The 16,919-nt window shown below is 35.7% G+C and overlaps 1 protein-coding gene across 8 annotated transcripts in view; it reads right to left on the bottom strand.

Moving 5' to 3' along the window:
* Nucleotides 1–16,919, bottom strand: part of CCDC171 (coiled-coil domain containing 171) — a 158,910-nt gene that overhangs the window by 67,875 nt on the left and 74,116 nt on the right. For all 8 annotated transcript variants that reach the window (XM_083884191.1, XM_083884193.1, XM_083884190.1 and 5 more), the window contains 5 exons: nt 11,431–11,935; nt 10,577–10,693; nt 6,219–6,445; nt 5,363–5,542; nt 3,523–3,708 (listed from right to left, as the gene is read on the bottom strand). In XM_083884191.1, the coding sequence (XP_083740317.1) occupies nt 3,523–3,708; nt 5,363–5,542; nt 6,219–6,445; nt 10,577–10,693; nt 11,431–11,935 (1,215 nt within the window). The remainder of the gene's footprint in view (nt 1–3,522; nt 3,709–5,362; nt 5,543–6,218; nt 6,446–10,576; nt 10,694–11,430; nt 11,936–16,919) is intronic.

Raw genomic sequence — 16,919 nt, 5'->3', positions numbered from 1 at the left:
TGCCTGTTTAGTGAAGGCTACTCTGGACAGAGAATATGTATGTATGATTTGAATGACATAGGTATTGAAAATAAACACTCCAAATCTTCCCACCAGAAAACATAATTTTGTGAGTATTATCAAAACATTTGGATGAGGTTTTTTTTTCATCACTTACTCTGACATAAATAAATGGCAGCTTCTCTAAACTTAGCAGATTAAACAAATCCAAAATTTGGGGTACCTTCTTCTAAAGTAAGTATTGAAGTCTATCTTGAGGCATAACAGTATCAAGTTATATGATTTAACATCTATTTCACTGGAGCTATTAATAAATAATTTATAGAACTTGTTCCGTAAAGAGAATCTTAAAAATGTGTTATTTTTATTACAGGTACTAACATACCTAAAAGGAAGTAAATATATAGACTATGCATATCAATAGGAAATAAAAATACATTACTTGAGTAAGACCAGCTGGTATCGGGAATTAAAAATATGTCTGTTATTGATACCTGTTTAGCATTTGTATAAAAGTTTCCCTTCAAAGAATGAGGAATCAGAGCAAATGATTCACCTCATCTAATAAAAAGAAGTGGTGTTAGAGTTGCTCAGTTGCAGCTGACCTTGAATGTAATTGGCTACTTGGGATGTCTCTATGGTATACGCCACTAAGATAAAAATATACAGGATTAAAATCTGAACTGATAAAGCTAAGAAATTAAGTATTACTTCTTTAATAAGCCTACTTTATGAAAGTACATGAATACCAAAATATCTCCTTACTGATTGCTGTCGAACTGTGAATAAGTTTAAAAATAAGCTATCAAAAGTCAAAGTATCTAATATTTTAATTTTCTTCTTACCTGTTTAAAAATTATGAGTAAAGAATTCAAAGCATGTCTATTTTTTTTCACTCCATGTCACTCTGCTCTATGTGATCTTACTTTTATGCCACCACAGTCACTAAATTTTTATATATACTTAGGTCTATACAAATATTATTTTGTATCTTAAGATGAAGATTTTACTTTTCTTATTTCATATTTTACAGTGCAACAGTAAAAATTATTTTTTTCTGCATTATTTAAGGGCTTAAAACCCTATACAATTGTAAGAACAGTGTTTTACAAGGGCAAGGTTGATTATAATGAAGATGAGATTGCTTCACTATACTGCACAATGAGAGCTACAAAAAGCCCCACAAAACTCCCAAACATTTTAAGTCATAAAACCCAATTAAGCTAAAGGAAAGAGTCTGTAAATTAAGATGCCAGGGCAAAGGCAGAGACCATTTCTTCCTGTTGTGAATAAAGGTATGAACAGGGCTGGATTGTGGTTAACTGCAGGAGAGAAAAGAGATTTTTTTTTCTTAAATTTTAAAAACCAAAACATACATAGCTCGAAATTTAAGAAGCACTTTTACTCCTTGGTATCAAAGTATTATATTAGACTGTCATTTGAATTTCAAAAGTACTTATTCAATACAGATTTGGAACTGTAAAAACAATGATAAAAATTGAAGATGAACTTATGATTTAGGATGCATACATTATAAAATTGTATTTGCATGACTAAGAAAAAAAAAAATCAAGCACCAGCAGATCATTGACATGTGATGACATGGTACCACAACTGTTCTTGTCTCCTTATTTGATTCAGTCCCAGATAAATGCTCTTACAACCAAAATGTAATTTTGTCATACCTTTCATAGTAAATATCATAAAGAAATTAAGAGATATCAATCTTCTAAGTTGAGGGACAGTACACAGCAACAAGCCTACAGCTTAAATTTGGTCAAACTCTTCAGTGGGAAGGATTGAGACTTACAAAGTAATAAACCAAATCACTTGTAAGTTGTAAACTTCAGCCTTAAGGTTTATTTTGTCAACGTTCTTTGCCCCCATCCTATCACCTATATTATTACATAGTATCTTTAAAGCTTTCAGCAATAACCAAGCATTTTACACTAAATTATGTTGTTCCAGTAGCAAACGACTGTTAAAGAACTGCAGAATTAGGATGCATTTTAGGGTCATGACTGTCTCAAAAATTTGTATGTCACCTTCAATTAATAAAAATCAGCATCTGTGAAATGTAATTCAGTAACCAATAATCTATGTAACATCTTTGTTTAAAAGTTCCTCCTATATTTTAATTGCCTACGATTGACCTTTTTCGTCATCTTCTCTGAATAAATGAAAAGGTGTGTTTTAGACAAAGTAAAACGTGAAAAAAATGTAATAATGAAAAAAAGTAGACACAAATGAAGATTTCAAATAGGATTTGTCTTCTAGTCTTTCCCATCTTTATACTCCTAAAAGCCATTTAAAAATCTTGAATTTATACATACACTGCAGTTATATCAGAAAGAAAATAGCAATAGCATTTACAAGCAACTCGACTTAAAACACTAACAAGTTTATTCTTCCATTTAAATGAAACACCTAAAACTAGGGAATTTTGAGAGAGAAAAAAAAACACAAAAACCAACTGGTAAACTGGAAATGTCATTGTCTTTTACCCTTAGTGAGGTATGGAATTTTTAGTAAATAATACGACTAGTGAAAACCCTCCTTAATAAATTTAACAACATCCTTCACCATCCTCCACTATACATCACTTCAAATCTCTGCTTGCTGCAACTCATCCTCCTTGACATCTACTTTCATTGTTATATTTTCAATATTTCTGACATTTCTACTAGTTTTGTAGCTCGAATCATTTTGGTTCTTCTCCTGCTTGACACTTCTTCTCTCAAAATTACAAGTGCTTCTATTTCAAAATATTGGTGAAACAGTCTCTTTTGCTCAGCTGTCAATTCACAGAAGAATATTTGGAGATGGAAAGACAGTAGAAGGGCTGAAGAGCAGACACAAGCCGCAAAACTTGCTTTAAACAGAAAATAAATTAAAGCTGCAGAGCTCAGGTCACCACCTATTACTGGCTTACCATCACAAAGTTTTCTCTCCTTTCATGTTAGATATCCACCTTGTTTCAAACCTCTAATACTCTCTCTGTTCCTTTGTTATCAGAAATTCTGGTAACATCATCTTTTCCCTTATTACTCATTATGTCTAAAGAAAATTCTAAATTCTAACAAAAAAGTATTTCTCTCTACCATCACCTCACATATTCCCAACTGACAAATGTATTCTCCATCCTAAGAATATATTTAGGAAACAGACAATCCAGGTTCTAAAATATTACTGTGAACTCTATCAAAAATCAAAGTATCCCTGTACTTTTTAATTTATTTTTCTATAAATTGCAAACACCTTGTGATAGTTAGATCTGCTGTCATTTATGTCCTCTATAAATTTCAGACACTTCACATGTATTAGTGTACACTTCTCAGTTCCAAAAGTAGAAGAGTGATGTTATATCTTGAAGAATCTTGAAAGTGTTTCTGAGTACACTAAAATTTCAATACGCCATGTAATATGTGTGCATTTACATTTCATTTGCACAAAAACTATGACATTTGGCTTATTCAACAAAAAATACATTTCAGGTGCCTAATTCAGAGCAATAATTCTTACCTTTACAGATTCACTTAAGACTTGGGTTTTATCTGCTTCTTCACTGGATTGCAATTCTAGTTTATTATTTAACTCCTGTAGCTGTTGTGCTTGCTCATTCAAAAGCAATTGTGCCTGATGCTCCCGATGTAATGCATTATTTAATTCTTCACATACACTTTCAAACCTCTCATGGGTGATTAATTTCTGATAAGAGAAATAAATTGTGTTTGATTATGTAACTATACTTACTTGTTTACATACTTGACTTTCCAAGTTCCACTTGCAAAGAAATTAAATTCTAAAATAAAAGCATGCTAAAAGTTATTATTTATTTAGGTTTTTTTTAACTCAAAAACCACCAAGCAATAAAATGGCCAGACAACTTTTTTCACTGTATTTTTTCAAAATAGCATTCGGACTACTCTAAACAGTATGCATTTGCTATCTCATTCAAATAAACGCTCCAGATTGCAAAGAACCAATATTTAGAAGGAAATATGCAGATAAATGTCCCCAATTTTACTGCCTATCTTGTTAACCCTTGTAAATGTCTTCCTGAACTCTTTCTCCCTTTCCAAAAGTGTTCCAGAGAGACCAAGTAGTTCTTCAAGGAAAATAATTGTCTACATTTGAATGGCAATCTAAACTGTGATAATTTCTTCCAATTTCCCTGTAAGCAATAAAACCCAGTAAGAGCAAAAGATGAGCAGATATAACTTTTTCTGTTTGAGTAAAAATCCCCAATATTTTACCAGCTAAGAACAGGAAAAAGAATGGATTTGACACCATCTGTTCAATAGTCTCAGCTTGGAAGTGTTTTGATTGGAACACTGACAAGTCCAACAACTAGACTTCACAATCAGTGCTGGTCACAGCTACAGAAAACACTGCTTCTTCTGTGCCACAGCTGTTTTAGTTGTACTGTGTGCCTGTCAAGCATGTATAAGAATTCTTAATCATTCACTAGTTCAAATAGTTCAAACATGTTCAATTCTGAATGCAACCTACAAGAAATAAGCATAATAGGAAAGGTGCTTACTACCTCCAGCATGCTAAAGCAAGACAAATTTCTTCCCCTTCAAGGACTGAAGGCACAGTTCTGTACATATGTCAGGGGTCTAACAGATAACCCACCAAATGGCATCAACCCCTCAAACACTATCTCCATTAGTCACGATACTGTGGTTTCAAGCAGACAAGGAACCTTTTTGTTGTACCTTCTTGTTCCTGTTGGAGAACACTACTTACAGGTTAGCAAATGCACAGTGTTTAAGTAAATTGATCAGTGGCAGCTAGGAGTCAGAGGAATTTGGTGCATATATGCTAGCAGGAATGAAGAAAAGGGACTTTTTTTCCCCTTCTATAAACTTAAGCCTTCAGGAGAATAGCCACATTAAAATTTGCATTGACTAGCTCAAGGCATAATCAAGCATCAAAGATACTGTAAAATGTTTACCATAATATTCAGCAATATCCACACAGAGTTAATGCTTCTTAAAGTTCTCAGGAACATACTCAGTCAATACCCTCATGACAGCTGACTTTACTCTGCTAAAGTGAAATCTATGAATGTTTTTTGGGTGTATAAATCACATCAGCATTTTTAATATACAGAAGTAAACCTGGTTGCTGAAGAATAAACATGTAATTTACAAGAACATCTCATTCTACAAATCAAAAAGAAACTCTTGCAGAAGAGAAGCCTTTCTAAACACATCTGACTTCTAGTTTAGTGACATTTACAATGCAAATCTTCTGGAAAATTCTTTTAATATTAGAATGATTTTATACTTATTCTTCAAAAGAACACACAAAAACACATCTTATAAGCAGTCACCTCTAAATCAAATATACTTACTTGCTTAAGCACATTTAATTGCTCTTGCAGGCTTTGGGCTTTATCTGCTTCTTTTTTCATCTCACTGAAATTTGATTTGAATTCTTTAAGTTGCAGGCGCAGTGAGCGGCGTTCCACTTCTGCTGCATGAAGCCTTTGTGTAAATTCAAATATTTGCTTCTGCAAGGATTCTATGTTTTTCTGTTTACAGTCAGAAATAAATTTGTGTGCTTTAACATGAACTGTTTTAGCAATAGAGCCACATGTAATACCCAAGCAAATTAGACAAAGCTCTCATTTTGTCCATCATCTCTAAGAGGCACGAATGCAAAAAAAATTACCCTGCTTCACCTGCCCTTGGGGGTAACTGAAAATTCTGTTTTCAAGGAAGTACCATTTTAATGCAAGGCCCACAATAAAAGACCAATTATTTCAGAAGATTTCTCCTTTCCCTCTGACTATAGGGAAGAAAGCTATCTTTACTGATAGAGCAAAAAGCATGAGAAAACTGAAGAAAACGCCTCCAATCAAACAAACAATTCCACTCCCCCCACCCCCAACAAAAAAACAACCCCAGAACATTTAGTGGAAGCCAAAAACAAGTTAGTTCTTACAAAGCAAATATAACTTTGACAGAAGCTTAATTTTTTTTTTCTTGGATACATCAAATCTCTTAAAATTCTTTGACATAAAAGAAAAAATATATTCATGCTCTAATGCTTCTGGGTGTTAGGAATCAACTTCTGATGTCTACATAGTTGACTTTAATGTAACAGTCTTATAAAATGAAACAAAATTAATGGTACTATCAAGAGAGCTTCATCCTAACACTTAGGAACGTACTGCTTACATGAGGTAGGACTATAATTATGCATACCATACTGGATATTCTGTCACACAATCCAGCTTTCAGGGCCTGGGTATTTATTTTATTAAGTCCATGAGCCAGGCTCTGTACCAAGGAGTCTTTCTCCAGACAAGTACTGTACTTGCTGTGGTCTAATGGAACTGCCTCCATTATAACATTCAGCTTGTCCATAAGTTTTGAAAACGAATTCCTGGCTGCACTTAAAAGTAACCTTCCAGAAAGACATGACTTTGTACCTTTAAAAAAAAAACAAACAAAAAACAGAAAAAAAAAAAAACCCAAACAAAATCCCCAAACAAACAATCAAACAAAAAAATCCCACAACTACAACGCCCAGACCAAAACACAGAAAAGAAATATCAAGTATGTTATTAATTTCAGTTTCTTTCAGTAAAAAAAAAAAAAAAAAACCCACAACAAACAACACCTTTAAGATACTCAATAGAAATTTTCCATTAAAGACTGGAAGATTGAGTTCAGTGGAATACCTCAGAGAGAGACCTTAAGAAAAATTGTGTATTTAACAATGAAAATACTCCCATTCAATTTATGAATGGGAGAGTAGGATAAAATTCTAAAGAACAGGATTTGTTTGTCAAAGACTACTTGTCCAGTTGTTATCATGTTCTGCAATACCACACTTTCTAAAGACTTTCTTTAGCATTCTAGTTTTGTAATTCAGAAAACATGCAAGATGGATGCAAGCAAATGGAAGTCAGGTCAAGTAAGTCAGAAGTGATAGCACATGGTAAATCACTTTATTGTAATATTTACAATGCAAATTTCTGAGGGTTTCCTGATTTCTCTTCCCTCCCCTCTACAGATGTCTAAATCATTTGCTGTTCAAAATTAGTGAGGCTTGGTACCTTAATGCCATACAATTTATATTCTGAGACAAGAGAATATAATTTACCTTATTCCAAGGCAATTAAAATTTTACAGCTACAATTACGTATTTCCCCACAGGATTTTGGTAATCATCCTTCTCATATAATGGACTTAAGGCCCCAGCACACCCAACATGTCCTGCTTACTGCTAGATTCGTCAGGTCTGTAATTAATAATTGTGTTTAATGTTGATAAATAAAATTGTCAGTGCTCCTTCCACTAATTGGTATTCCAGATAACAGTTAATAGGTTTATTTATGCCTTAATAAAAGTCTTGTAATTTAGTTTTCCCTCTGCTAGGCAGGTCTTAATCTGTCATTACTTGTCTTATGATACTATCAGTGTAAGATGACAAGCATGGAAGAGCTTATTTACATTCAGTAGTACAGATCTCCTGTTGCTGCACTGAACTAAAATATTTACTTAAGAGTATAAACAGAAAAAAATAAACCTGGCTTAAGTTAAAGAATTTCTGTTTAGAGACTGTGAGGGAAAAAGCCAGAGGTACAAGGCAAACAGAACATGATTATTGATACATTTTTATTACAGTTCTAATTGTAAAGAAAATCATTTACATGTGAGGTTGAGATTTATCTGTGAGCAATAACAAAAAAAGCACATGATAAAATCAAATACTTTATTTTCAAAGCCATTTTCCTGCTTGGTTTTGAAATAGCACCACTCCAGTGATTCCAATGCTGATCTGGAGTATCATTTTTGAGTACATGCTCTCCATAACCTCAGCAATCTAGTAGATCTGCCTTTTCTTCATTACTAAGATAGCATCTTTTATGTTAAAAATCTTATGAGGCATTTTTATCTTGCACTTCAACCAACTAAACTCCCTTTGCAATCAAAAAAATTTGTTCTTTTCATACCCAGAAAAAACTGCTATTGCAGTGCTCTGTCTACGTTAGCAAAGGATCTTCCCTTTTCCTTTGCTGGTTCTTGATTATTGAACACATAAAAGAAAAATCTACCTTCATCAATTTAACTCGTATCACAGATTACCCTGTCATACTTGTCTTTTAGCTTCAAAGATCCTCTCTCTTCTCTAGTCAGAATGCATTCGCTAATTGAATGTCTAGTTAAATTAATCTAAAATAAAAACTAGAACATTTTAATGGCCTTCCATGTATGATGCCAAAACTGTCTCAAAAACTGTCCTTTGCCATGATTTTTGGTATATATCAAAAAATAGATACCCTCAATGAACTACTGTTCCTTCACTTTTCCCAGTATTTCCACTTGCTATCTCAGCTTATGAGATTGTTTGCCTGTCAGAAAATAATGTTTCTCCACATGTGCAGTACCTAGCATGGCAACCCCTTTCCCTATATCTAGAATGTCAGGTTTAACTGACATCAAAAGTAAATTTAAAATAATAATTCAAACAATTGTGTTGTAGCATTTTCAAATGATCATTCCACTTCACAACAAGCACTCCCCTTAACCAGTAAAGTTCAGCATCCACAACTTAAACCATTTTCTTGAGATAGCAATAAATATTCACATCCTCCATTGTTTTTATGAAGAGTAGCTTTGAATAAATAGACAGAAATATTTTGCAGTAAGTTACTGATTGCTTTAAGAGATGAAATGAAAACATAAATCAATTCCACAAGGAACTGTATCTATAATACCGTTAATAACTATAATAACTGAGAGGAGAATAGACATTTTTAAGTATATATATCTTAAGTACCTGCCATGAAGGATGAAAGAATTAGAATAAAAGCATTAAATTATGTACATTATAATGCGTCTAGGAAATTATTAACACAAAACCAGGAATACAACAAAGAGCAATTAAGTCTTACATTAAGCAAATGAAAAAAAAAAGTGTCAAATATTACTTCACTGAAAGATGGAAAAACAATTCTTGTTTATTCTCTTTTGGTGAAATTGAACACCAAGTCAGCAGGATTAACTTTGTACTATGCAAGACTAAAATGTTCATGTCATACTTTTAAAACTTTGTATATTTAACAGTTGGTGATATTTGTATTGAAAACACTGGCTGTTACCATCTCTGGTTTATCACAGTATAGATTTTGTTCAAACAAATCTGAAATCTAACCTTACAAAAAAACCCCAAAGAGAACAAAAAAACTCCAATACTGTAATGAACTTGCATTGAAAGTGAAGCAAAGAGACCATTTCCAGACATGCTGGAATGAAACCCAAACTAGCTAACATTATGAAGGGAAATAATCATCAATGTCAAAACAAAATCACTTATTTAAAAGATCAAGAAAGGCACCTCAAATCAGAGTGTACAAACCTAAATGTTCCAGTGTCATCTGAGTGATCTGGATTTGCTTTTCTTCAGCTGCTGCAAATTGTTTCCCAGAACCTAGCCATCTTTAAATGTAATTTCTAAGACACTGAATTGTTCCATCTTGATGATTCAGTTAGCACCTTCTTGTAGTACTCTCTCCTGTGACATGTAGTCTAATCCAGAACTGCCATTATTTAAAGATATGAAAAGACTGCCTATTTACAATTTTTAAGAAATTCAATATCACTGAAGTCAGTTCGAAGATTTAAGTCCTATTTAAAATATTATTATAGAACATAATGTAATTTTCTAAGTGTGAAGCTTTCAAACATATTCCTTCAAAGCCTAATTACTTCAATATTTCTAGAAATTTCAAGTCAAGCTTTAAATATTTTATTACTATTTTTCGAACCAAATATTCTTAGGAGACTTGATCTCATGAGAACAGAATTCCAAGTAATACATGAACAGTTAAACCTTGAGGTTCTGTGGAAATTACTTAAAATAGAGGTAAGATATGAAAGAATCACCAAACTGACTGTGGCCATAATATTCCCAGCATGGTTCTTCCTAGTTCTCAAAATCAAGCCTGTACTGAGTGTAGACATGCCTAGTAAATAGAGACCAGCAGAATTCTCATCCACTTCAAATTGGCAAAATATCATTTATATTTATGGCACTCTAACCAGTCATTCAGCACATCTATGCTGCTGATGCATTTCTCTCAATTCTTCAATTTAGTGTTCCTACATAATACTCTGTACACAGGAACATCTGACAGATTTTCTCCATGGAAAAATATTAGGTTGAGCTCCAGGAAAACACTTCTTAAATATTAGAAAGTGGAACAAGATAACCAGGAGTCTTGTAAGAGTTACTTCATCGGAAGTTTTTAAAAACAGATTAGCAAAATATCTATTTGTGTGGCATAGATTACTTTTAATATCTCACAATCAAACAGGCAAAACAGTACATATGCTTTCTAAAAGCGCTCTCCAGTCTTCTGTTCCAATGACTTCATATACCAAAAGGATAAAGTATCATATCACCAATTAAAGAAAATTCAATCGGTTCCATCAATACAGCTCTCAGGAGATTTGATCCAGAATAGTTTAGATAAATCCTAAAAATGGAGATGATGTGATCACCCTGATCACTTTTTTAATCTTCAACTACAAGAATATACTTTTAAAATTACCTGGTTTGTTAACAACATCCTGCAATTCAGTGACGGAACTGATTATTGCAGCAAGGAGGTTGGAACTAGCAAACCAGCTCAGTGCTCCCACACACTTGAGCTCTTCCTCTTCACAACCTGTGGAACAGAATTGTAATTACCAATATAACTGAATAACTTAGATGACTAAGTTACTACTTAGTCACACTACCTTCTCTTTCAGAAATTGACTAAAGGTAAAAGCCATAGACTATTTCCAGGACAATTTAGACTGTATTAAATATGCCTCCACAAGCACTAAATCAGAAAAATAGATGAATTTTCTAGTTTTGGAAAGCATTTTTGATACCATTTTCCCTTGTATGGGGATGCATGAGCTGGTTTGGTAACAGAAAGGGACAAGAAGACTACATAACCTCTAAATCCAGAAATCCTACACTAATATTTTACCTGAATCAGTAAGAAACATTTTTGCATTTTTCTGTAGGATGTAAGTACTACAGGTTGTTAATAAAAGAAGAGAATGTACCTTTTCAAAATTACATTGGGGGCAAATAATGTATGAACGTTTCAAGAAATTTATCACATAGGGCAGATGCAATAGCACCTAGTTCTGAAAACGCAAATATTGATGATATCAAACAATGGCAGCTCATGTGTGTAGTTGCAACTTTACTTGCACTGCTAAACAGACTAAGCATTTCCTTTCGGAGGAAATTATATTTATCAAGTTATCTAAAAATTAGAAAATTAGAAATTACATTTGTTAAAATGTCATCAAATTTGTATTTACACTCTATTACAAATAATATTACTATATGTTATTCATTAACCGTGTCATTTCACACATTTATCAAAGGAAAAAATTAGCTTACTTGAGAGATTATGCTTGCCTTTGGATTCTCCTACACAAACTGGAATTCCAATGCCTTTTTTTAAGCCATTTGTCCAGGTGAAGAGGGAACTAGAAGACTGTGCTAAAACTTGAAGCCTGTTGGCTGCCAAAACTGCAATCACAGCTCTTCGGAATATATAAATTAGGCCTTGGGATTTTCTTTTCTTTAGTTTTTCTTCATCTTGACTGTTTTCCTTATCATCAGAGAGAGCATGAACTAGGGTCCTAATCTTCCAGTTTACTAATTCAAAAATGTTCACCTGATCCTGGAGAAAGTCTCTTTGGGAAGACATAGCACACAGTCGGTCATACAGAGGATATAGGGCACCTGCCAATAGTGCACAGGCCGCCAGGAGTGAGGAGTGCTCCTTCTGAAACTGTGTTAACATCTTTTTCACAGATATGCTTTCAAGAGCCAGTTTTTCTTGCCTTTTTTCAAGGACATAATTTTTTTCCTTGTTTTTCTCTGCTGCTTCTTGGTATTCCTGGGATAAGAGGAAAAAAAACCCAACCAAACAAAACTAGAAGAAATATTAACAAGTTTTCTTTGCTTAACAAAATAAGTTTTACCTAGACAAAAGATAAAACACTTTTTTTCCTTCCCATTCAAGTAACACACTAAAGAAACAAATATTATTAATAATGATGATGAAAGTATCTCTCCTAAACAGTTAAACAACCAGATACATGAAAACAGTATTAGTCAAGCTTCCACAGTATTCAGTTACAAATCCTGGCTCCTGATGATAATCCCTAGTACTCCAGTAGCCTGCACCTGGTTGTTTACAATGCAGTTTTATGGACTGACTTAACAGTAAGCGATTACATGCTCCAATTTCAGAAAGAACATTGTTCTACAAAGCAGAAATAAAGTTAGTATAAGGGAGAGGAAAAAAAAATAAGGAAGGCTCTGGAATATAGACAGATTGGCAGCAGCTGGAAAAGGGGAAGTAAAGGTGATCTCTTAATTACTTTGTAATCAACCCCCTACTTATATATTCACAGATTAATTAGGTCTCATACAGAACTGAGTTTTCAAAAGAATAGTGTAATGCAGATGTTTTTATTTTGCCTAGTGCCATTATAGATTCTTTGAAGGTATGGAACTTTTCTTTTTCCTCTAAATACCCTGAAATAGGGAAAGAGGGAGATTTAAAACAGCAAATTGGTATAGAGAAATTAAGATTGTAACAAGTAAGGAAATGCTAGGACTACAGTTAGAGGATGCAGACTGCAGTACTGGAATAAAGACACTATGTTGGGAGATCTAAGTGACCTCAGAGACTTAAACTGATGCATGACAGCCTGCTGTGATTGAAACAGTGACTACACTTAAACAGGCTCCACTGGTATAGGGAAATAATAAATTTTAGGCACTGTTCACAAAGAACGTACAAGCTTAAGTTAATGCTAATGCTTCAGCTACAATCCACGGTCAAAAAAAAAGGCAAACATGGATGGAATTACAAGCCCATATGATGAAGAAAACTGAGGGTTGTGCAAATTTTCAGATACCTCTCTTAGAGCTATAGACAATTTTGTTGTCACATGGAGTGACATTATTCCTGTTAGCAGTGGTCTAAAAAGGAGCAAAATGGTAACATCCAGCCATATTCTTCTGTGTTCTATTTGGTACAGGTCCCAAACAAGTGGTGTGCAGGGCCCTAGTTTCTTTTCCCTCCTCCATTCTGCAACCACAAAAAGAAAAAAATATATATATACAGCTGTCCCTAGAATGAAAATAGAAGATTCCATGCTTCTATAGAGGATGTACCCTAGTCAGTTAAAAATGCCTTTGACCAAATAAATATTTCATCATATTTTTGGAAGGGAAAAAATTTGTAATGCTATTAAAATACTTCAAGTGATACAAAAATAGAGTAGGCCACTAAAAGATTTAATTTAAAAATGCATTTTACAAGGCCACATATATCATTTTACTCTGCTGAAATGAGAGTGTGAACATGGACAATACTTTCAGTGCTACTGCATTATTTACAGTGTTTGATTTTTATAGATAAAATCCCAGATAGCATGACTGGAAGGAACCGAAAAGGTAAGCCAAATTTAGAAAACAATCTATGGTTTCTGGCCATCACAGGTGAAAGGCCAGTATCTAAGTAAACAAACTTTGATCCCTACAGGGTTGCTGGACAGCAATACTAGTATTCAGTGCTCTTGCTAATTAAATCACTTTTTTAATGCTTTTTGTGATACAGTAATATATAAAGGTAAATCAGACAACCTCTGACTTGAGAACGTAAGTTTTGCAAGAAAATAGACCTTCTTTCTTTTACTGGCAAATAATATCTTCTGCTATACCAGACATTGTTTCTAGAGTTTTGTTTAAAGCTTAAAAGCACAGTTCTTGAAAGAGACATGGACTTTTCTTCCTAAACATTTACAAGCTGGTTTCCTTTGGTGTTTGAGCTTTGAGGGGCACCTCACTGGGTTGCAGAGCTTCACCAAATTCAAGAAACATTAACAAAAAATCAGGTGCTACTAGCAAAACTGTTGTGGTGTGCATTTTGGATTTTGTGAAATATCTGTAATTTTTGTTTTTAAAAGGTTTTATTCCTACCCCCACCCCTTGCTTCCCTTGATAACTGTCATTAACTCAACATAATAGGCCTGGCCTTCCCCACTGTATGTCTCTCAATAGCCTTGGCCTAGGCCATTGTAGACCTATTGTATCTTATCTTGGACCCTCCCGGGTACTTGATGACTCTAGCGGCCAGGTGGCTCTGCCGAGGCCTCAGGTATCATCCACACTCCTTTTACCCCTATTTGGCAAAGTCCAGCCCCCCTATTCCTAAATCTCTCCCCCCTCATTTCCATCTGTAACACCCATGTTGATAAGGGCAATCAAGAACTCTCACAGTCACTCATGCTTTGACCACCTTGGCTTTCGACCTGAATGAACACCTTCCTAAGTAACACCAAGTGTGAGTCCGCTCCTTCTTCCAAGCAAGGTCACGTCTGTCTGAAATCTGGACCCAAAGGATTAACTCGTTTGTATGGTGTCTGAAGAGCAGAGATAGCTGGAGAGGCAAGCTCGGAAGGACTATACAAAACTATTTTATCCAACTTCTTACTACACTCTTATCCTTTATTCTGGCATGGAAACAGAACTGAAAACTAGAAATATAATGACACAGCGACTTCAAAATGTTTTTCTTTTGTTGCTCTGAGAATAGATGGCAGCAGAAGGGACAGGGCCCACCCCCACATGTACTAAAGCTGTCCTCAGGGCAGGCAAGCAAGCAGGAACGCAATAAATAAAGAGGGCAAACAGGGCATGAGAGATAAGCCATGAGCCAGGGCACATGACAGTTTGCACAGGCAGGGCACTGAGGCACTGCCAACTCAAGCACTCAGCTCACTTGGTGATCTTCACTCTCAGTGACAGAGCTCAGGTGTGGTATTTGTTTGGACAAAAGTTACTTCCTTTGTGCACCCAGAAAGGGTGGGACGATCCAGATGGAGTGCCCATGAAACCATGCAGAAGTCTGCGTCTCGGGCTGCAGGGAATGGTGGAGCCTGGCACTGGTCTCAGGGCAGCAGAGAGAACAGCTATGTGAGAGTTGTGATCAGGCAGATGACTTACAAAGTCTCTTAGCTGGAGCTAAGAGACAAAGTAGGACTAAGAAGTATTAGGGAGTCTGAGGAACAGACTGAGTGGTGGAGCCACACTCTACTATGCCTCAGACAAATGCACCCACTACCCACTTTACATGAAGCAATGGATCTCCCACTCTCACCACCAGGCAGCTGGGGACCTTAGAGACTGAGATGAGTAGAAACAGGTTTCTCCTTGGTGGGGGGACAGGTGAATCCCCTCCCAAACTACTTCACCTTCCCAGGGGCCCTTATACAACAGGTATAGGACTCTAGAATCTCAGAATCAGTGAAATGAGAATATGGATGGAAGTCCATCCAGGCTGGACCAATTGCCTAGGACAGGGCAGCCTACCCCCTACATCATGACCTCCTCAAATAAGAAAAAAAGAACAGTAAAAATTGTTATAAATTACTTAAAATGACCCAGGTGAGAATGAGTAAATAAAATTTAATTAGAACTCATTAAAATTGTAAAGCAAAGGGGGGAACAGCGCTGGAGTTTGATGGGACCCCTTTTGTGCACCAGAGGTTCAGTTCACAAAATGGCATCTCCACCTTTTATACTCTGTGATTGCATCAGCCTCGTTCCTATTCACAAATAGTCCTTATATATCCTTCTGGCCCCTACCACAGTGTAGCTTCGCCCATATATGTACACTTGGCTCCTCCCAAGGCCTAACAATCAGTCCTTCCATGCCTTTCATTGGTGGAGCCTTTTTCATATCTTGATTGGTGGTGCAATCTTACACCCTCCCAGCAACAAGTGTCCTCTACTCCCTGCCCCCTCTTACCAGGGGCAAATATACACCCACCCCCCACGTTTTACAGCCGTGTCAGCCAGAGCTGCCGGGCAGTAACCACAAACAGGGAGCAGAGTATTGAAGGGAGAACAGAAAAGGGTTCAAAACCATACTGGAACAACATAAGTACATGTCAAAAGACCTGTTAACCCCAACAAAATTTCTCTCCCCACCATACTCAACAACTCTTCCTCATTTGCATTAGCCAATCACCACACCTTATTCATATCAAGTGGTGACTTCCTTTTTAGAGGAATGGGAGAGCCCTATATGCTGACTAGAATTAACCTATACAGAAGTATGTTGCCTCCATGCAGCCCAGATTAGAGACATCAACAAAAAACTTCCCAGAGGTATAGCCAACTGATCACTATCCATTACCTATTTACTAGGTGGGTAACAATGAAGTCTCAATAAAAAGGCTGTGAATTATCAAGAGGAACCTCAGGGCCTTGAGATAACTGATCAAGGGATCTGGAGCACAAGCTGTGTTCTCTTCCGTCCTCCGAGGTGCAGAGGATGATGGGGCAAAACCCAGGAAAATCCCACAGAGGAACACATGGCTTCAAGAGTGGTTTTATCATCAGAATTTGTGGGGTTTTGATCATGGGTCAGTTTATATCACACTGAGTCTGCTAACAACAAATGAGATCCTCCTGTCTCAAAGAGGGAAAAGGATCTTAGCAGGGTTAACTGAAAGAGCTTTAAACTAGATTTAAAGTGGGACAGGGACAGGGCCAGGCTTGACAGAGAAAAGGTTTGGGGAGGGGAGAACTAAAGTGACCACCTAAGCAGCAAAAGGAAGCTTAAGAGGGGATGCCTCCAGAGTGTACAAGCATGCAAAGACATAACCAGAAGAAAAATTGTGCACCCTCACTGGGATATCAACACAATCAAATACCTCCATGAAATGCATGTACACCAATGCACACAGAACGGAGAACAAACAGGAGGAACTAGAGATCTGTGTGCAGCAAAGGACTTCAACTTTTGCAATTAGAGATGTGGTGGGAGAGCTCACGTGACTGGAATGCTGTAATAAAGGAAA

Source organism: Zosterops lateralis, assembly GCF_965231275.1.
Source record: "Zosterops lateralis genome assembly, chromosome: Z".
NCBI classification, from domain to species: domain Eukaryota; kingdom Metazoa; phylum Chordata; class Aves; order Passeriformes; family Zosteropidae; genus Zosterops; species Zosterops lateralis.
Note: the sequence above shows the minus strand (reverse complement) of the source record. Positions and strands in the feature narration are given on the sequence as shown.